At 50.3% G+C, this 22,411-nt stretch overlaps 1 protein-coding gene across 1 annotated transcript; it reads right to left on the minus strand.

Annotated features, from left to right (window-relative positions):
* Nucleotides 1-7,605: 7,605 nt before the first annotated feature.
* Nucleotides 7,606-22,184, minus strand: LOC135180363 (potassium channel subfamily K member 16-like). The gene is made up of 5 exons (XM_064152721.1): nt 21,968-22,184; nt 15,152-15,272; nt 11,835-12,001; nt 9,994-10,167; nt 7,606-8,097 (listed from the first exon to the last, which is right to left on the minus strand). The coding sequence occupies exons 1-5, from the start codon at nt 22,160-22,162 to the stop codon at nt 7,729-7,731; spliced, it is 1,026 nt and encodes a 341-aa protein (XP_064008791.1). The 5' UTR covers nt 22,163-22,184; the 3' UTR covers nt 7,606-7,728.
* Between the last annotated feature and the right edge of the window lie 227 nt (nt 22,185-22,411).

The following is a 22,411-nucleotide window of genomic DNA, read 5'->3' on the forward strand; positions in this document are numbered from 1 at the left end:
AACATATGAGAAAAGTGTCTGGCTGGCCTTGGGAATGTTTCCCATTTGGAAAGAAGCAGCAGTGGGAGATGTGGCAGTTGCAGAGGAGGCTGCTCCGTGGCAATTGCATTTCCCTGAGCGGCGCAGTGGGACTGGGTCAGAGATGGCTTTTGAACAGATCCTGGGAAAGGCTGCAGGCTGTGCAGCTCTGCCAATGGAGACTCCCTCAGCCTGGTCTCCAGAGGATGGCTGCTGCCTCACTGCTGGGCAGAGAAGGGATTTCAGAGTTAATTTTAGTTCTGCTTTCTGTCCCTTGGGCAAGGGGAACGTGCTGAAGACTAGCTGGAGCCTGGCTTGCACTCGTGAATTAAAAGCCTTGGGACCATTTTAAACCTCCAGCTGTGGAGAAGAAGCTCTCTTCTAATTTTGCTCTTAATTGAGGGACTAGAACATCTAGGGCCACAGGATGCTCAGAGGGCTGCAGCAGCTCTGCTATGAGGACAGACTGAAAGTGTTTGGGCTGTGCAAGCTGGAGAAGAGGAGATTCCGAAGGGACCTTCTTGTGGCCTTCCAGCATCCGGGGCGGGGGGGGTAACAAAACAGCTGGGGAGGGTTTTTTAGGCTGTTAGGGAGTGACAGGACTGGGGGGAATGGAGCAAAGGTGGAGATGGGGAGATTCAGAGTGGCCGTGAGGAGGAAGTTGTTGAGCATGAGAGTGGTGAGAGGCTGGACTGGGTTGCCCAGGGAGGTGGTTGAGGCCCCATGGCTGGAGGTGTTTAAGGCCAGGCTGGCTGAGGCTGTGTGCAGCCTGCTCTAGGGTAGGGTGTCCCTGCCCATGGCAGGGGGGTTGGCACTAGATGCTCCTTGTGGTCCCTTCCAACCCTGACTGATTCTATGATTGTATGATCTCTCTTATGAAGAAAGGCTGAGGGACTTGGGGATTTTCAGCCTCAAGAAGACAAGCCTGAGAGGGGATCTTATCAATGATTATAAATAGTTAGGGTGTCAGGAGGACAGGCCCAGTCTTTTTTCAGTGGTGCCCAACAATAGGAGAAGAGGCAATGGGCACAGACCTGAACATAGGAATTTTGATCTAAACATGAGAAGGAACTTCTTTACTTCAAGAGTGATGGAGCACTGGAACAGGCTGCCCAGAGAGGTGGTGGAGACTCCATCTCTGAAGCCATTCAAAACTCACCTGGATGCTGCCATCCTGTGCAACCTTCTCTGGAAGACTCTGCTTTAGCTGCAGGATTGGATTTGATGATCTCCAGAGATCACTTCAAACCTCTCTCATTCAGTAATTGTATAAGGATTCATTTTCTCAAGCTCAGCCCGTGCAGAACGACTCACTGGGATTAGCAAGCAGTGCTGCTGCTCCTTGAGAGATCAGCACACTGGATGGTTGCCAAAAGCCTCAAGCAGGAGCTCAGGCTACACCCTTCATCTTCTCTGAAGCTCCTACTCTCTGCACAGAAAGCAACAACTCCTCTTTTCAGGGGTGATGCAAGGGCAAGATCTGCTGCAGTTGTGAGGTGCTGATAATGCTGGAAGAAGCTGCTTCCTCCAGCCCTGGAGAGACTTGTTGCTCTGCCTAAGCCCTTCTGGAGACAGTTCTGTTGTTCAGCATAAGCATGAGGAACAGAATCACACTCAAAAACGTTCCTCTCCCACCCTGGCTTGCAGCTTTCCCCTTGCCTTTCCCAGTGGAGAGGATCACACACCCTTTGGTGATGGTTCTTTCTTCCACATTTCTGCAGCATCTGTCTCTACCTTTCTGCTCTGGGAGGCACCAACTGCCCTCAAGGCTGCTGCAGAGTGAGTCAGCACATCCTGGCTCCAAAGCCTGCACCCTAGGCTGCCATTCTGCAGGTGTATTCTGGACCAATCGTCATCCCATGGGATGGAGGCTGTGGGTGTGTGGTCCCATAGCTGATGTTATAGAATCATAGAATCACAGAATGGTTTAGGTTGGAAGGACCTCAAAACTCATCCAGCTCCAACCCCCACCATAGACAGGGACACCTCCCACTAGAACAGGTCACCCAACGTAGGGGTAAAAAGCACATGAGGTACATGATGGGTGGGTAGAGGCCAGTGGGATGAGCTAGAAGAAGGCCAAGTGCAGGGCTCTACACTTTGGCCACAACAACCCCAAGCAGCACTACAGGCTGGGGACAGAGTGGCTGAGAGCAGCCAGGCAGAAAGGGACCTGGGGGTGTTGGTAGAGAGTAGCTGAAGATGAGCCAGCAGTGTGCCCAGATGTCCAAGAGAGCCAAAAGCATCCTGGGCTGGCTCAGGAGCAGTGTGGCCAGTAGGACAAGGGAGGTTATTCTGCCTCTGTGCTCAGCACTGCTCAGGCCACACCTTGAGTGCTGTGTCCAGTTCTGGGCTCTTGAATTCAAGAGAGATGTTGAGGTGCTGGAAGGTGTTTGGAGAAGGGCAGCAAGGCTGAGGAGGGGCCTGGAGCAGAGCCCTGTGAGGAGAGGCTGAGGGAGCTGGGGGTGTGCAGCCTGCAGCAGAGGAGGCTCAGGGCAGAGCTCATTGCTGTCTGCAGCTGCCTGCAGGGAGGCTGTAGCCAGGTGGGGTTGGGCTCTGCTGCCAGGCAAGCAGGGACAGAACAAGAGGACACAGTCTCAAGTTTTGCCAGGGCAGGTCTGTGCTGGATGTTGTTAGGAAGTTGTTGTCAGAGAGAGTGATTGGCATTGGAATGGGCTGCCCAGGGAGGTGGTGGAGTTGCTGTGCCTGGAGGTGTTGAAGCCAAGCCTGGCTGGGGCACTTAGTGCCATGGTCTGGTTGACTGGCCAGGGCTGGGTGCTAGGTTGGACTGGATGACCTTGGGGGTCTCTTCTAACCTGCCTGATTCTATGATTCTATGACAGGAAGGTCTCCCATCACCAGTGCTGTGTGTGCTGCCAGTGAGGGCTCTGCACAAGGTTTGCTGACAGAAAGCTGTCACGTCCCCAGGTGACCTCCAGGAGGCCGTTTCAGTGTGGGTACCAGGCAGGTTAGCAGGCTCGGTCAGCTCGGGCTGCACATCCCCATACCTTTCTTGAGAATGAAGCCTTAGCGAGCTTATACCAACTGCATAAAAATACAGGATGGCTTTCTCCCATTCACACCGGCAAACCTGCTGCTCTTGGACTTGTACTGGCCAGGGCTGGACAAGCTTCACCAGCTGAGCCGCACGGGAGAAGGTGGAGGAAAAGCTGCCTGAGCTTTGCAGGTGTGCAGAAGGAGACTGCACTGCTCACAGCCACGAGAGGGCACGAGAAGCCAAGCTGAGACCCTCTGCAAAAGGCATCCCTGCAGATGCGAGCATTTCCCAGTGTCTCACGTTCTCTCCTCGGGTAGCTGTCTGCTTTTTCCCCCAGAGCTTTTATGGGGTTTCTGCTGCAGATGTGTTTTCTCTGTTCCCACGATGGCATCTACAGCTGAAGGGACACCTCAGTTAGAATCATAGAATCAGGCAGGGTTGGAAGGGACCACAAGGAGCAGCCGGTTCCAACCCCCCTGACATGCCCAGGGACACCCTACCCTAGAGCAGGCTGCACACAGCCTTAGCCAGCCTGGCCTCAAACACCTCCAGCCATGGGGCCTCAACCACCTCCCTGGGCAACCCAGTCCAGCCTCTCACCACTCTCAGGCTCAACAACTTCCTCCTCACCTCCAGTCTGAACCTACCCACCTCCAGCTTTGCTCCATTCTCCTTGATTCTGTCACTCCCTGCGAGTCTAAAGTCCTTCCCCAGCTTTTTCTTAGGCCCACTTCAGATCCTGGAAAGCCACAAGACGGTCCCCTTGGAGCCTCCCCTTCTCCAGACTCAGCAGCTCCATCTTCCCTCAGGTTCTTGGTGCCTTAGGGAGGATAAGCCCAGGACAGCTGCTTCCAGATCATGCTTCCTGCATCTCGTGGCTCTTGGTGAGTTGGTCACTTTGTGTGCTTTGCCTGGAGGTGCATATCCTTACCCCAGGATTGTGGCAAGATAGGATGAGTTAAAAGGTGAATTGTATGCACCCTGTGCTGCACAGGGGACACTGACTTTGTGGAGATGGAAAGTGGTCACATCTACCAGTGTGAAGGACAGAGGATGTGCTCTATTCTGCTCTAAGAGCCACTGCCTAGCTTTGTTTGCTCTTCAGGGTCAGAGCCTGCAGGCCATCTCTCTCCCTCTTCCTGAAATGTCTAAATAAGCATCCTCAGTTGCTCTGTGTTACAGTGGGACACTACCAGCTTTTTTTTTTCAGGGCTGGGTTGTGTTATTTGTCATGACAGTGAGGCAGTAAGAACAACTCTTCCAAAGTGTGTTGACTTCAGGAGGCATTTCTCTGTCTCCAGAAATAAAGACAGCTGGAGAGCATCAAACACCAGGAACTGACCTGACAGGAAGGATGAGAGGCTGTGCAAAATGACCTCTGCATCCCAAGGCAAGACCACCTCTCCCTAAACCAACTCTGACAGTACCTCCCTTGGGTTGTGGATTGGGTTAATGGTTCTTGTAGGAAGGGCTGAGAGAAGAGAGAAGACAAAAAACGATGCCTACAAAATAATTTGAGTCAATGTTTGGTGAGAGTGGAACACAGAAAGATGAAGAGATCCCTGCACAGGAGCACCCAACTGCTTTCTCTGCCTGGCTGTGGTGTCACCTTGTGATATTATTATTGCACAAGGATCACTGTGTCCTATGATAACCCTGCCATCTTTCCCTGATTTCAGTAACTTCTTGTTCCTGATGCCTCAAAGAGACTCACTGGGAGTGAGACACACTAAGGAAGAAGTCTGCCTTCAGGGCAACAGAGAAATAACTTGGAGAAGACAAAACAAGTATGAATTTGGTCAGGTCTTGAACCAGCAGAGCTGTTTTGGCAAGAGTGGTTTTGATTGAAATAATTATGAATTCAATTTCAAGGCTGATTACATCTTTATAGCCCAAAATTGGTTTATAGCCATCATTTATTCTCCCTTTCATAGAGAAATAGTTATGGCAAGGTCTAGTCTTGCTGTAACCAACATCCAGAGGGTGAGCTGAGAACAAGTTTTCACAGTCTGACAGAAGAGGAACTTGAGGGTACCAGGCAAAGCTGTCAAGTGACATGTTCAGCACATCAAAGAGAGGCATCTCATGTGCTGAACCTATGGACTGCCTTAGGTGGGTGCTTTGGTGCTGCCACCAATTCAGCATTTGGGCAACTCCGTGGCCTTTGAAATACAGAGACCCTACCTCTTGTCTGAGTAGCCTTTGAGCCAGCAACTACTGGAAGAAGGATTGCAAGCATGGCAGAGTTGCCTCATTCTTCTTCTGTCAGGAGGCACACACTTAGGTATGGTCAGACACAGGATATTGGACTAGACTGACTTTTACTGTAACCACATACACTAAGGCGGCTTTGCACCTCTGTGTCTACCACAGCTGCTTTGGCAGCACTCAGGACACACACAAGGCACCTGATGCACAGACCACACTTTCAAAGGCTGAGGTGGCTTGCACTGCAGGGGGTACAGCTCAAAGGCTGAGGTCTTCATCCAGGAGTGGTTTGCACTGCAGGGCGTACAGCAGGAACATCGTGCTCAGAGTTTATAGTCTTTTATTTACCTCAATCATGAAATCATAGAATCAATCAAGCAGGTTGGAAGAGACCTCCAACAACATCCAGTCCAACCTAGCACCCAACCCTGGCCAATCAACCAGACCATGGCACTAAGTGCCTCAGCCAGGCTTGACTTCAACACCTCCAGGCACAGCGACTCCACCACCTCCCTGGGCAGCCCATTCCAATGCCAATCACTCTCTCTGACAACTTCCTAACAACATCCAGCCTAGACCTCCCCCAGCACAACTTGAGACTCTGTCCCCTTGTTCTGTTGCTGCTTGCCTGGCAGAAGAGACCAACCCCACCTGGCTACAGCCTCCCTTCAGGGAGTTGTAGACAGCAATGAGCTCTGCCCTGAGCCTCCTCTGCTGCAGGCTGCACACCCCCAGTTCCCTCAGCCTCTCCTCACAGGGCTCTGCTCCAGGCCCCTCACCAGCTTAGTTGCCCTTCTCTGGACACCTTCCAGCACCTCAACATCTCTCTTGAATTGAGAAGCCCAGAACTGGATACAGCACTCAAGGGGTGGCCTGAGCAGTGCTGAGCACAGGGGCAGAATAACCTCCCTTGTCCTGCTTCCCACACTGCTCCTGATACAGGCACATAGAATAAACAACCAGAAAAGTTGAATAGATGACAAAGGTTTATGTTCTTTATGAACTCTGTCAGAAAGGTTTTCCAAAGCCAGAGGGGAAAAAAGTGAAATTGCCTTTATTCATCTTAGTATAAAGCAGGAAGAGGTAGAATGAGCAATTTCTAAGAGGTTAACCTTCTTCTAACCCTGTCCCTTAGGTGCTTCTAGTGTCTCTAAACTGAGCCTAGGTCTTGCCCTTTAAGCAAGTCTTTTAGATCATAATAGTTTATCCAATATGATGGCTCAGATCAGGCATCTCTTCATTTATACACCCTTATATCATCTTGCAAACATGCTGTGCAAAGCCTCAGAAAAGCTTGTGCATGTCCCCTCTTGGTAGACATGGGATTTCTTGCCAGCAAAACCCAATCCAAATAGAACTTGCAAGCTCTACCATGCTCCTCCTCTGCACTTTTGTGGGAGCACCTCAAAAACACCTGGCTAAAGATCTTAGGTATTGTTCTGTTTTTTTGTTACAGAATCAGCCAGGTTGGGAAAGACCTCCAAGATCATCCAGTCCAACCTATCCCCCAGCCCTATCTCATCAACTAGACCATGGCACTAAGTGCTTCATCCAGTCTTTTTTTGATCATTTGGTGTGCCAGGGGAGGTATAGGCTGGATATTAGGAAGAAGTTCTTCACAGAGAGAGTGATTTCCCATTGGAATGGGCTGCCCAGGGAGGTGGTGGAGGCACCATCCCTGGGGGTCTTCAAGAAAAGAGGAAAGAGACCTGGGGGTACTGATAGATAGTAGGCTGAAGATGAACCAGCAGTGTGCCCAGGTGGCCAAGAGAGCCAATGGCATCCTGGCCTGCATCAGGAGCAGTGTGGCCAGCAGGACAAGGGAGAATCTTCTGCCCCTGTGCTCAGCACTGGTCAGGCCACACCTTGAGTGCTGTGTCCAGTTCTGGGCTCCTCAATTCAAGAGAGATGTTGAGGTGCTGGGAAGTGTCCAGAGAAGGGCAAAGAAGCTGGTGAGGGGCCTGGAACTCAAACCCTATGAGGAGAGGCTGAGGGAGCTGGGGGTGTGCAGCCTGCAGAAGAGGAGGCTCAGGGGTGACCTCTCTGCTGTCTGCAACTCCCTGAAGGGAGGCTGTAGCCAGGTGGGGTTGGTCTCTTCTCCCAGGCAAGCAGCAACAGAACAAGGGGACACAGTCTCAAGTTGTGCCGGGGTAGGTCTAGGCTGGATGTTAGGAGGAAGTTCTTCACAGAGAGAGTGATTGGCATTGGAATGGGCTGCCCAGGGAGGTGGTGGAGTCACCGTCCCTGGAGGTCTTCAAGAAAAGACTGGATAAGGCACTCGGTGCCATGGTCTGGTTGAGTGGATAGGGCTGGGTGCTAGGTTGGCCTGGATGATCTTGGAGGTCTCTTCCAACCTGGTTAATTCTATGATTCTATGATTCTATGATTCTATGATTCTATGATTCAGCTTTCTGCAGCTGTTGAGTCTTGAGTTCTGAAAGGTCACAGCCCAGCAGAAGGTAGGAGAAAACTGATTTCAATGGGGATTTCTTTAGAATAATTCACTAACAAGTCTCCAAGGAAGAGTTCAATGTTACAGCACAAATTTTGCTGTAAGAAAAATCTTCATTTTCATCTTGTGTCTGTCCAGAATCTGCTGCTAATGACTCCATTCTCTGTGCATCTCCTCCAGCACATGGGGGCTGTAGTTCTTCCTCTGGAATGAATTGAGCAGGCCAGCATCTTCTTTGTTGATTTGCTTCATTGTCCTTACTCAGCTTTCCAATCTGATGGAGATCTTTGACAATTATTTTCTCAGTATCTTCTAGCAATGTTGTCAATAAATTAAAGAGGAGAGCAATCCAGGCAAGGCCAAACAGAATCCAAATGGCCACCAGTGAGCGATAGTAGGAAAAGTAACTCCTGCCAGGCTGCTTACCTGTAGTTAAGGTGAGAGAAAAAAGCAAGAGAGTTAACAAGCTAAAACTGCCCTGCCTGTGGGCCAGTCTGATGGATTCTCCAGTGTATTCTACACTGAATGCTTGAAGATGACTTTCACAGTATCACAGTATCACAGTATCACCAAGGTTGGAAGAGACCTCACAGATCATCAAGTCCAACCCTTTACCACAGAGCTCAAGGCCAGACCATGGCACCAAGTGCCACGTCCAGTCCTGCCTTGAACAGCTCCAGGGACGGCGACTCCACCACCTCCCCGGGCAGCCCATTCCAGTGTCCAATGACTCTCTCAGGGAAGAACTTTCTCCTCACCTCCAGCCTAAATCTCCCCTGGCGCAGCCTGAGGCTGTGTCCTCTTGTTCTGGTGCTGGCCACCTGAGAGAAGAGAGTAACCTCCTCCTGGCCACAACCACCCCTCAGGTAGTTGTAGACAGCAATGAGGTCACCCCTGAGCCTCCTCTTCTCCAGGCTAACCAATCCCAGCTCCCTCAGCCTCTCCTCGTAGGGCTGTGCTCAAGGCCTCTCCCCAGCCTCGTCGCCCTTCTCTGGACACGCTCAAGCATCTCAATGTCCCTCCTAAACTGGGGGGCCCAGAACTGAACACAGCACTCAAGGTGTGGTCTAACCATTGCAGAGTACAGGGGCAGAATGACCTCCCTGCTCCTGCTGACCACACCATTCCTGATGCAGGCCAGGATGCCACTGGCTCTCTTGGCCACCTGGGCACACTGTTTTGTTTTGATTGTGGTGGACTCTCTCAGCACCTCAGCAAGGGTAACTCTACATAGTAGGCAACACAGCAATGTGTATTGACAGGATTGTCACAGAGGTTTAGGAACAACTTCTGTGCTGCCAGAGTGCTCAGGGATTGGAACCGGTTGCCCAGGGAGCTGGGATGAGATTTAACAAGGCCAAGTGCAGGGTTCTACAATTTGGCCACAACAACCCCAAGCAGCACAACAGGCTGGGGACAGAGTGGCTGAGAGCAGCCAGGCAGAGAGGGAGCTGGGGGTGCTGGTAGAGTGTAGCTGAAGATGAGGCAGCAGTGTGCCCAGGTGGGCAGCAGAGCCAATGGCATCCTGGTCTGGATCAGGAACAGTGTGGCCAGAAGGACAAGGGAAGTTATTCTGCCCCTGTACTCAACACTGCTCAGGCCTGTGAGGAGAGGCTGAGGGAGCTGGGGGTGTGCAGCCTGCAGAAGAGGAGGCTCAGGGCAGACCTCATTGCTGGCTACAACTCCCTGAAGGGAGGCTGTAGCCAGGCGGGGTTGGGCTCTTCTGCCAGACAAGCAGCAACAGAACAAGAGGATGCAGTCTTAAGTTGTGCTGGGTGAGGTCTAGGCTGGATGTTAGGAGGAAGCTGTTGGCAGAGAGTGATTGGCATTGGAATGGGCTGCCCAGGGAAGTGGTGGAGTTGCTGTCCCTGGAGGTGTTGAAGCCAAGCCTGGCTGAGGCACTTAGTGCCATGGTCTGGTTGATTGGATAGGGCTGGGTGCTAGGTTGGCCTGGATGATCTTGCAGGTCTCTTCCAACCTGTTTGGTTCTATTCTCATTTTTGGTACATGCATATTTCTAGCCTCTTTGAATGTCTCCCCCCACACTTCTCCTTCCCTTCCCGAAACACTTGGCTTCACTCCACCCCAAAGCACCACAGGTCACTATATTTAGACAATGTGATGCTTTTGTCAGATGACGCAATTTGCTCTAGAATTGTTTGAGGCAAAGACTATTCATTGTTTGAGGCAAAGTCCTTGTTTGAGGCCAAGACTAGACAAAGATTCCAACAGAAGACTTGTCTCTGCAGTAAACCACATTGGTGGACTGTGCAGTCAACCCATAAGACCTCTGTTGTAACTCCACTCTGAAACCAACCTTACCTACTACATAATCTCCAAAGCCAATGGTGCTGAGAGTGATAAATGCAAAGTAAATTCCTTCGCTGTAGGACCAACCCTCTGTTATCTGGAAGAAGAGTGATGGCAAGCAGAGAAAAACTAGGATCCCCGTGGACAGAAAGAACAAAAGGGTCAGAAATTTGATCTTCTTCTGAAAAAGAAAGAAACTAATTCAGTTATAATAATTTATAATCAATTATAAGCTCAAGAGGAGCCAGCAGTGTGCATTTGCAGCCCAGAAAGCCAAGCAGAGCCTGGGCTGCAGCAGGAGAAGTGTGGCCAGCAGGGCCAGGGAGGTGATTCTCCTCCTCTGCTGTGCTCTGCTGAGACCCCACCTGGAGTCCTGCATCCAGTTGACTGGCTAGGGCTGAGTGCTAGGTTGGACTGGATGATCTTCGAGGTCTCTTCCAACCTGGTTGATTCTATGATTCTGTGATTCTATGATAACTTCATGCCTTCCCACATCATGGATATGCTTGAGTCTGTATCTGATGAAGCTTTATGGTCTATGTAAGCTCACCAGCCTTTACAGAAATTAGCTATTCCAGCAGTGCTGACTGCAGCACTCATATCTTATCTTGAAAGAGAATGACAGCAGGAGACACAGAAAGGCTACCCTCACATCCTCAGAAGTGATGAGAGAAGGGGAGGAGATGCAAATCACTTGGGGTTTAACCAGGGAAGACACATCTAGCTCAAGTCCTTCACAGCTTCCTCCTCAGCTTTTGGCACTTGGGTTGAAATGGACAACTGCAGCCTGATGTTTCCTCTCTGCCAAAGTCAAGGGAGGAGAGCTAATAAAGGACTGCACAGGGGTGACACAGTAGGCATTGATGCAGTATCCACTGGCACCCCTACACTTCACCTGCTATTTTGTGGCTTTTTACAGCTCACCTGCTTTTTGCTGTCTCAAGGTGAGATGCTTAATCACCTCTCTTTCTACTGGTTATGAAGGGACACAGATACTTCCTCAGAGTGTTGGCTTCTGAGGTAAGTGTCTAGAGAACTGGAACATTTCTCTAGAAGACTAGAAGAGGAACACCCCACGCTAGAGAAGTGGAACACTCTCTCCATCAACTGCTGAAGAGGGATGTAAGTCTGCCATTGAGGTGAGTAGACAAAATGCATCCTTTTGCCTTTGGTTGCCTTGTCTGTTTATCTCTGCAAGTGAAGAATGTCTTTTTCCTCTCCCAGCACAGTGTCTAACACAGCATGAGAACAAACAGTTCTGGAGCCCCCATTACGAGAAGGATGTGGAGATGCTGGAGAGTGTCCAGAGAAAGGCCAGGAGGATGCTCAGAGGGCTGCAGTAGCTCTGCTGTGAGGACAGACTGAAAGAGTTGGGGCTGTGCAGTCTGCAGAAGAGGAGGCTCCCAAGTGACCTTCTTGTGGCCTTCCAGTATCTGAAGGGGGCATCCAAAAAAGCTGGGGAGGGACTTTCTAGGCTGTCAGAGACTGACAGTTCTAGGGGGAATGGAGCAAAGCTGGAGGTGGGAAGATTGAGAGTGGAGGTGAGGAGGAAGTTGTTGAGCATGAGAGTGGTGAGAGGCTGGAATGGGTTGCCCAGGGAGGTGGTTGAGGCCCCATGGCTGGAGGTGTTTAAGGCCAGGCTGGCTGAGGCTGTGTGCAGCCTGCTCTAGGGTAGGGTGTCCCTGGGCATGTCAGGTGGGTTGGAACTGGCTGATCCCTGTGGATGCTTCCAACCCTGACTGATTCTATGATTCTAAATATAATAGAGGAAAATGCCAGCATGTATCTTAAGAGGGAACAAATAATAAATGAGCATATAAGTGTGTCAGAATAAGCAGAACCAATTACCTTTCTCATTCCTTTCTCATACAGGTAGTTCCCCAGCTTTTTACACAGCAGTGAGAGCATCTTACCAACATGGTGGAGAAAAACAATATTCAGAGGGATTCCAAACAGAGCAAAAAAGACACAGAAGATCTGCCCCCCAGTAGTTTTAGGATGTAGTGTGCCATATCCTATAAAAAAAGATAGGTAAGAGGAAATAATTCCATAAAACTGGAGCAATCCATGGTCATGTTCATACCTACCCCAGCCTGATTTGCCTGTGACCCCAAAAGATGTGGCTAGCACTTTTCAGCCCACATGCACTCTTTTTCCTCTGAGAAAAGCAGTGAGCAGATGAAGTGGTTGACCCTGCATATTTCAGGGTATCCAGAGAGCACTGTGTGCTCCTAACCCTATCTTAGTGGGAATGACAGCATAATCTAAAACAGTCATGGGAAACATCCTCTGTTCTGTGGTAATTACATGGAAAGACAAAAACCAGAAGTCTGGGGACCTGGAAGAAATCAAAGTTGGAGTCTCAGGGCATTTGCCATATCAGAATCACACACAGCCCCCTCCAGTTTCCAGCTTCTTGTTATCTGCCTGTGTGTCAGTGACCTCTCTGGCTAAATGCCTGTAAGCTGGTACGTCCAGAGACTGGCTCTAGTCCTAGAGGAACTGCAGTGTGCAGTAGGACAGACTAATTAGTCCAGCCCTTGCTGTTGGCTGATATATTCATGCTGTTCATGGAGAAGAGGAGGCTCCCAGGGACCTTCTTGTGGCCTTCCAGAATCTGAAGTGGGCTACAAAAAAGCTGGGGAGGGACTTTTGAGGCTGTCAGGGAGTGACAGGACTGGGGGGAATGGAGCAAAGCTGGAGGTGGGGAGATTCAGAGTGAAGGTGAGGAGGAAGTTGTTGAGCATGAGAGTGGTGAGAGGCTGGACTGGGTTGCCCAGGGAGGTGGTTGAGGCCCCATGGCTGGAGGTGTTTGAGGCCAGGCTGGATGAGGCTGTGTGCAGCCTGCTCTAGGGTAGGGTGTCCCTGGGCATGGCAGGGGGGTTGGAACTGGCTGCTCCTTGTGGTCCCTTCCAACCCTGACTGATTCTATGATTCATGCTAGAGAGATATTTAAGTCCTACTAAAAGAGGACTTATCTAAGTAGTGAAAAAATGTCTGCAGCACTCCAAACATGTCCTTTAATGGACTGGAGACTTTGTTAACTCCAGATCCTATGAGGTACATCTCTGGGTGCAAAACTGATGTACTTTGTGTATGTCTTTATTCCATCATTGACCCTGAGAAAAGGCATTTTGCCAAGCACAATTCATCTCAATGCATCTATTACTTGGAAAAGAATGTTTTCTTCAAGGGTAGAGGCAAATAAAGCAACTGAATGGTTTATTGGCTAGTGGGCTCCCAAATGCCTGAGCTCTTCTTATGTTCCCTGTCGCAGAAATATTCCACTTTCATGGCAAAAGCTGGTGAAGATGACTGGAAGTACCTGATTTTACACCAGACCTCTGTGGTGAAGGTGCAGTTAGCAGGCAGACCTGCACTTTGCCTGGGACAGCCTCTCTGTCTGTGGTGGGTTTAGCTGAATTAGTTTTCCTCATAGTAGCTGGCGTAGGGACATGTTTTGGATTTCTGCTGGAGGCAGCAGTGATAAAACTGTGATGTTTTCCTTATTGCTGAGGAGAACTGATACAGATTCAAGCCCTTTTCTGCTCTCACTCCATCCCACCATTATGCAGGTTGGAGGTGCACAAGAAGCTGTTGTGGGGACAGCTGGGACAGCTGATTCCAACTGACTATGCCATATGATGTCATGCTCGGCATATAAAGCTGGGAGGAGGAGAAGGAGATCTGGAGTGATGGTCTTTGTCTTCCCAAGTAACTGTCATGTGTGGTGTAGTCCTGCTTTCCTGGAGATGGCAGAAACCTGCCTCAGATGGGAAGTGTTGAAGCAATTCCTTGCTTTGCTTTGCTCCTGTGTGCAGCTTTTGCTTTACTTATAAGACTGTTTTTATCTCAACCTGCAAGTTTCAGCACTTTTACCTTCCCCATTCTCTCCTCTGGTCCACTGTGGGTGAGTGAGTGAGTGAGTGAGTGAGTAGCTGTGTGGGGCTTAGTCACTGGCTGATGTTAAACCATGACAGACCTTCCTGACACCTAAAATGGAGCTTAAAGAGCTCATGATAACAGCAGATTTGATCAGAATGTGCTAGATTAATTCAAAGCTGTTAATCAGGCATCTGTGCTTGCTATGGATCACAGGATCACAGGCTCACAGGATATTTGGGGCTGGAAGGGATCCAAGGAGATCATCGAGTCCAATCCCCCTGCCAGAGCAGGACAATGCTGTCTAACACAGATCACAGAGGAACACCTCCAGACAGGCCTTGAGAGTACCCAGAGAAGAGACTCCACAGCCTCTCTGGGCAGCCTGTGCCAGTGCTCTGGGACCCTTACAGTAAAGAAGTTCCCCCTTGTGTTGAGCTGGAACCTCCTGTGCTGAAACTTACACCCATTGCTGCTTGTCCTATCCCAGGGAGCAGTGAGCAGAGCCTGTCCCCCACTCCTGGTCAGCCCTCAGGTACATATAAACATTTATCAAATCCCCTCTCAGTCTTCTCTTCTCCAGACTAAGCAGTCCCAGGTCCCTCAGCCTCTCCTCATCAGCTATGCCCTCCTGTCCCCTCATCATCCTCATGGCCCTCCACTGGACCCTCTCCAGCAGATCCCTGCCCCTCCTAAACTGGGGAGCACAAAACTGAACACAGTACTCAAGATGAAGTCTCATGGAGCTTGCTTGCCTTACTGTAAATGAGAGTTTAGTGCTCATTAGTGGTTGCTTTTTGCTTTTGCTGCTTGCTGTGCTGCTTCCTTCCCATATCTTTCCTCCTGGAACATTGCTAATTCAGTATGTGCAGTAATAGTTCAGCACAGGTAACTGAAACAGTGTCCATCCTCAGCAGAGTTCACTTTTAGCTACCATTCTTCTGTGCTTCACAGCATTTTTGAATTTAAAGCCTGTATGACCCTAGAATAAAGAGCAGCAAAGTGAAGTTTATCTCCCACTCACAACTGGCAGCAGAGGGAATGTTTCAACAGATGGCTTCAATAGAAGAAATGAATAGGAAATAACATGAAATGCCACTGGTATTTCACAAGCACAAGTAGCTGTGCAGTGGTAAGCTCTCAGGACCAAGGTTGTTGCTGTTTACTATCCATGACAATGAAAGGCTGGAGTTTTTATCCTTAAAAGTAGTGTCCATTCAGGTTCTAATAACCAGACACAAGAAGCACCAAACCCACACATCTATGGAAAGCATTAGACCTACCTATTGTGGAGACAACTGTGCCAGCAAAGAAGAAGGAGTTACTGAAATCCCAGTTGCTGTCTTCAATCTTTGATTCATTTCCAACAGGGTATACTCCATTCTGAATGGCTTTGGTCAGGTTCTGTGAGGGAAAGCAAAGTTTAGCATCAATTGAGCCAGCTAGTGCTCCTTTCTTGTGATAACACCCTTCTGGAAACTGCATGCATGAGCACACATGCACATAGTTACAGTGTGGCCTTTCACATAATGTTTAGATGTGACAGTGGGAGGCTGCCTGGGGTGTAGTGATCACGAGTTAGTGAAGTTTTCAACATGCAGGGAGGTAGGGAGGCACTACAACAAAACCTACACCTTGGACTTTTGGAGGGCAAACTTTAATTTGCTTAAGAAACTTATTTCCAAAGTCCCCTGGGCAGCAGTCCTTAAAAACAAGGGGGTCCAGGATGGTTGGACCTACTTTAAACAGGAGCTCTTGAAGGCACAGGAGCTGACAGTTCCCATGTGCCGAAAGATGAGCCGGCGGGGAAGGCGACCAGCCTGGATGAGTAAACAGCTCCTGAAGGAATTGGGGGGAAAAAAGAGGGTGTATCACCTCTGGAAGGAGGGGAAGGCTTCTCCTGACGTGTTTAAGGAGGTAGCCAGATTATGCAGGAGAAAAATTAGAGAGGCTAAGGCCCAGCTAGAATTTAGGCTGCTCACTTCCGTGAAAGATAACAAAAAACACTTTTATCACAGTATCACAGTATTATTAGGATTGGAAGAGACCTCACAGATCAAGTCCAACCCTTCACCACAGAGCTCAAGGCCAGACCATGGCACCAAGTGCCACGTCCAATCCTGCCCTGAACAGCTCCAGGGACGGCGACTCCACCACCTCCCCGGGCAGCCCATTCCAGTGTCCAATGACTCTCTCAGGGAAGAACTTTCTCCTCACCTCCAGCCTAAATTTCCCCTGGCGCAGCCTGAGGCTGTGTCCTCTTGTTCTGGTGCTGGCCACCTGAGAGAAGAGAGCAACCTCCCCCTGGCCACAACCACCCCTCAGGTATAAATTTATCAATGCTAAAAAAAAGGGCAAGAAGAGCCTCCACTCCTTACTGGACCAGGAGGGGAACACTATAACTGATGATGTAGAAAATGCTGAGGTCCTGAATGCCTTCTTCACCTCAGTTTTCAACAGCAAGGAGGGAGGAGGAGGCAAGTGGCCTCTTGAACTGGGGGATGGGGTTGGGGAGCAGTGTGTTCCCCTGGAAATTCATGAAGAATTAGTTCAGGATCTGCTGAGCCATCTGGACACCCACAAGTCCATGGGACCAGATGGGATCCATCCCAGGGTGCTGAGAGAGCTGGCAGCTGAGCTGGCCAAGCCTCTCTCCATCATTTTCCAGCAGTCCTGGCTCACCGGAGAGGTCCCAGGAGACTGGAAAATGGCCAACGTGGTCCCCATCCACAAGAAGGGTCGGATGGAGGAACCTGGGAACTACAGACCTGTCAGCCTGACCTCAGTGCCAGGGAAACTGATGGAGCAGGTTATCTTGGGGGTGATAAGAGCGCACCTGAGGGATGGCAAAGGGCTCAGGTCCAGCCAGCATGGGTTTAGGAAGGGCAGATCCTGCCTTTCTAACCTGATCTCCTTCTATGATCAGGTGACTGCTTGGTGGATGTGGGGAGGCCTGTGGATGTGGTCTGTCTGGACTTCAGCAAGGCCTTTGACACTGTGCCCCACAGCAAACTGCTGGCTAAGCTGTCAGCCCATGGCTTGGATGGCAACACTCTGTGCTGGGTTAGGAACTGGCTGGAGGGCCGGACCCAGAGAGTGGTGGTGAATGGTGCCACATCCAGCTGGTGGCTGTCACTAGTGGTGTCCCTCAGGGATCTGTGCTGGGCCCCATCCTCTTTAACATCTTCATAGATGATCTGGATGAGGGCATCGAGTCAGTCATCAGCAAGTTTGCAGATGACACTAAGCTGGGGGCAGATGTGACTGAGTTGGAGGGCAGAAGGGCTCTGCAGCGGGACCTTGACCACCTGGACAGATGGGCAGAGTCCAAGGGGATGGGGTTCAATAGCTCCAAGTGCAGGGTGTTGCACTTTGGCCACAACAACCCCATGCAGAGATACAGGCTGGGGTCGGAGTGGCTGGAGAGCAGCCTGACAGAGAGGGATCTGGGGGTGCTGATTGATACCCGCCTGAACATGAGCCAGCAGTGTGCCCAGGTGGCCAAGAGAGCCAGTGGCATCCTGGCCTGCATCAGGAATGGTGTGGTCAGCAGGAGCAGGGAGGTCATTCTGCCCCTGTACTCTGCACTGGTTAGACCTCACCTTGAGTACTGTGTTCAGTTCTGGGCCCCCCAGTTTAGGAGGGACATTGAGATGCTTGAGCATGCCCAGAGAAGGGCAACGAGGCTGGGGAGAGGCCTTGAGCACAGCCCTACGAGGAGAGGCTGAGGGAGCTGGGATTGGTTAGCCTGGAGAAGAGGAGGCTCAGGGGTGACCTTATTGCTGTCTACAACTACCTGAGGGGTGGTTGTGGCCAGGAGGAGGTTGCTCTCTTCTCTCAGGTGGCCAGCACCAGAACGAGAGGACACAGCCTCAGGCTGCACCAGGGGAGATTTAGGCTGGAGGTGAGGAGAAAGTTCTTCCCTGAGAGAGTCATTGGACACTGGAATGGGCTGCCCGGGGAGGTGGTGGAGTCGCCGTCCCTGGAGCTGTTCAAGGCAGGATTGGACGTGGCACTTGGTGCCATGGTCTGGCCTTGAGCTCTGTGGTAAAGGGTTGGACTTGATGATCTGTGAGGTCTCTTCCAACCTTGGTGATACTGTGATACTGTGAAAGTCACCTTCAAGCATTCAGTGTAGAATACACTGGAGAATCCATCAGACTGGCCCACAGGCAGGGCAGTTTTAGCTTGTTAACTCTCTTGCTTTTTTCTCTCACCTTAACTACAGGTAAGCAGCCTGGCAGGAGTTACTTTTCCTACTATCGCTCACTGGTGGCCATTTGGATTCTGTTTGGCCTTGCCTGGATTGCTCTCCTCTTTAATTTATTGACAACATTGCTAGAAGATACTGAGAAAATAATTGTCAAAGATCTCCATCAGATTGGAAAGCTGAGTAAGGACAATGAAGCAAATCAACAAAGAAGATGCTGGCCTGCTCAATTCATTCCAGAGGAAGAACTACAGCCCCCATGTGCTGGAGGAGATGCACAGAGAATGGAGTCATTAGCAGCAGATTCTGGACAGACACAAGATGAAAATGAAGATTTTTCTTACAGCAAAATTTGTGCTGTAACATTGAACTCTTCCTTGGAGACTTGCTAGTGAATTATTCTAAAGAAATCCCCATTGAAATCAGTTTTCTCCTACCTTCTGCTGGGCTGTGACCTTTCAGAACTCAAGACTCAACAGCTGCAGAAAGCTGAATCATAGAATCATAGAATTAACCAGGTTGGAAGAGACCTCCAAGATCATCCAGTCCAACCTAGCACCCAGCCCTAGCCAGTCAACCAGACCATGGCAGGGACTGCAACTCCACCACCTCCCTGGGCAGCCCATTCCAATGCCAATCACTCTCTCTGACAACAACTTCCTAACAACATCCAGCCTAGACCTCCCTGGCACATCTTGAGGCTGTGTCCCCTTGTTCTGTTGCTGCTTGCCTGGAAGAAGAGACCAACCCCCACCTGGCTACAACCTTTCTTCATGTAGTCGTAGACAGCAATGAGCTCTGCCCTGAGCCTCCTCTTCTGCAGGCTGCACACCCCCAGCTCCCTCAGCCTCTCCTCATAGGGTTTGAGTTCCAGGCCCCTCACCAGCCTTGTTGCCCTTCTCTGGACACCTTCCAGCATCTCAACATGTCTCTTGAATGGAGGAGCCCAGAACTGGACACAGCACTCAAGGTGTGGCCTGACCAGTGCTGAGCACAGGGGCAGAATAACCTCCCTTGTCCTGCTGCCCACACTGCTCCTGAGCCAGTGTCTCACCACCCTCATAGTAAAGAACTTCCTAAAATGTAATTTGAATCTACCCTGCTTTTGCCCCTTGTCCTCTCACCAAAGGCCCTTAACAAATAGGCCCTTCCCAGCTTTCCTGTAGCTCCTGCAGGCCCCTTTGGAGACTTTCAAAACCTACTTGAAGGCATTTGTGGGCAAGCTGCTGTGGGTGGCCCTGTTTTCGCAGGGTGGGGGTGGACAGGATGATCCCCAGAGGTGTATAGAATTATAGTATCAACCAGCCTGGTGCAGCTGGAGGCCATTCCTTCTTGTTTCTATCACAGCCTATATTGCTTGTTGTTATCTATTCCTTTCTTTACCACTGCTGTCAATCCTACTGTTCATTTTATTCTTTGTATTGTCCTGGTAAACTGTCTCCTTATATCAACCTTCCCCCCTCACCTCTTTCCAATGTGCTTCCAGTTTCTCCTTCCTGTGAGTGACTGCTCTAGGGCAGGGTGTCCCTGGCCATGGCAGGGGGGTTGGAACTACATGATTCTTGTGGTCCCTTCCAACCCTGCCTGACTCTTTGATTCTGTGACTGATGGTGGGGAGAGGGGGGGGGGGGGTCAGCTGTGTGAGTGGCTTCCAGGGGCTCAGCTGTGGCTGGGCTTAGGACGATGACAAAAATGATTTTAATGAAAAAAGCCAAGAAGTATCCAGCAGACCCTGCCTTTAGCACACAGAGAGCATCAAACTGGACATTTGGAAGGCAGGTTATATTGTACAGAAGCAGACCAGGTAAAATTCAGAGCTGAGTCCTGCCAGATGCACAACACAAGCTGGAATAAACTATACCAGAAAAGCCTTCTCCTCCCATCCTCCCCCCACTATCTTTTTTCCTGGTGTACCAGAAAACAAGGCTAGCAGAAATATTTTCTCAAGCCCTGCACATGTAAAATGGGACTGGAACAGTGGTTGTGTTACCAGAAAATACCAGTTCTTCCCATCCTCTCCTTAGCCTGCAAAGTGGACCCATTAAGAGCTCTGTTAGCTTCCCAGATGGAGATTCTTCCAGCAAGGCTATTGGCACTCCTCATTTTCTTCTCACACAGCAACATGCAGGTTGGAAAAAACCCCTCAGGAGCATCAAGTCCAACCTAGAACCCTGCTCTACAAGATTCACCTTAAACCATATCCCTAAGTACCACATCCAAATGACTCTTAAACACATCCAGGGTGGGTGACTCTATCACCTCCCTGGGCAGCTCATTCCAGTGCCCAACAAGAGCTGCAGGGCTACTTGGTTGTTTCCCTGCTGACTAACAGAGATGGTAATAAATGAGATTGGGATGCATTACTGCTGGGGCACATTAAGAACAGTGTGGCCAGCAGGGCAAGGGAGGTTCACCTCCCCCTCTACCCTGAGCTGGTGAGGCCACACCTGGAGTACTGTGTCCAGTTCTGGACTCCCCAGTTCAAGAGGGACAGGGAACTACTGTAAGGAGTCCAGTGGAAGGCCACAAGAATATTTAAGAGGCTGGAGCTTATTTTTTATGTGGGAGGAAAGGCTGAGGGACCTGGGGCTGTTTAGTCTGGAGAAGACCTGTACTCAGGTCTTCACTGAGTGTCACAAACAGGATATCAGTACAGAAGATAAAGAAACAGCCATACCTGTTCTCAGCTTCCAGTGCTTTGCTTTGGCCAAGCTACCTGTTCCATTGCTGCAGCCTCTTCAAAAAGTAAACTCTGACTATGTCACCCTCTCTGTACTGACCTGAGCTTCTTTTTTTTTTTTCAATCAATATATTAGAATCATAAAATCATAGAACAGTTTGGGTTGGAAGGAACTTTATAGGGTCATCGAATCCAAAAGACACACACATACAAACTGTAGCTGGACACAGCAGTCCAGGTGAGGCCTCATCAGAGTGGAGTAGAGGAGGAGAATCACCTTCCTTATATTCATAGAATCATAGAATCAACCAGGTTGGCAGAGACCTCACAGGATCACAGGCTCACAGGATGTTAGGGGTTGGAAGGGACCCAAGGAGATCATCCAGTCCAACCTCCCTGCCAGAGCAGGACAATCCTGTCTAACACAGATCACAGAGGAACACATCCAGACAGGCCTTGAAAGGCTCCAGAGAAGGAGACCCCACAGCCTCTCTGGGGAGCCTGTGCCAGGGCTCTGGGACCCTTACAGTAAAGAAGTTCCCCCTTGTGTTGAGCTGGAACCTCTTTTGCTCTAATTTACACCCATTGCTGCTTGTCCTATCCCAGGGAGCAGTGAGCAGAGCCTGTCCCCCCTCTCCTGGCCAGCCCTCAGGTACTAATAAACATTTATCAAATCCCCTCTAAGTCTTCTCCAAGATATCCAGTCCAACCTAGCACCCAGCCCTAGACAATCAACCAGACCATGGCACTAAGTGCCCCATCCAGGCTTTGCTTGAACACCTCCAGGGACGGCAACTCCACCACCTCCCCGGGCAGCCCACTCCAATGGCAACTGCGACAGTGAAGTGGAAATCATGCCCATTTTGATCAGATAACCTCATTTTTCCTGACATGCCACTCAGATGCAGATGAGCACAGCAGCACCAAAAGATGAACTGACAGAAGGTAAGCTCCCAAAGAATGAGGACACCATGGGATGGGGACTGTTACTAGCTAACAGACAAAGTTAAGTCAAGCTACATGAGCCGTATTTACCACCAGTGTGACCTGCCTGCTCAGAACAGAGGCTGGCTTTGGGTTTGCTACAATCACCCAACCACCACAGCAGCAGGAACATAATAAAAGCAGCTGCGCAGCAGTGCTGAGGGGGAAACTGCATCCCATGGACAAAAAGGAGGCAGAAAGGGCTTCTTCAGGGCGAGCACTTACCTTCATAAACTGCTCCATCTCTGCCACCGTGAGGTGAGTGAAATTCTGCAGAAAAGCCTCCTTCATCTGGGCAGCTGCTATTTTCTCCTGCTTCTCGGCAGTCCTTTCCAATGCTTGGAACACAGCTGCACCCACCAGCAGATAGACAAAGTAGCTGGCTACCAGCAAAGCTGTCTGCAGCTTGCCACTGCACATGGTCTTTGGTGGAACACTGCAAGGCGTGCAGAATGAAAGGTGGCGATCAGTAAATCCCTCAGGCTCCTGGGAAGCCTGTCCCAGGCAGGAAGAACTCTCCCGGCTCCAGTTTCCTCTGGGATGCTGTGCTGGCAGGGACAGCAAGCTGCCAAATACATTCACGAGGAAGTTGTGGGGGAAAAAAAAAGCCCAAACAAACCCAACCCCCTCACAAAAACTTTCCACACTCGAGGCTCCATGCTGGTTAGG

The sequence above is a fragment of the Pogoniulus pusillus genome, chromosome 1 (assembly GCF_015220805.1).
Source record: "Pogoniulus pusillus isolate bPogPus1 chromosome 1, bPogPus1.pri, whole genome shotgun sequence".
In the NCBI taxonomy this organism is placed as follows: Eukaryota; Metazoa; Chordata; class Aves; order Piciformes; family Lybiidae; genus Pogoniulus; species Pogoniulus pusillus.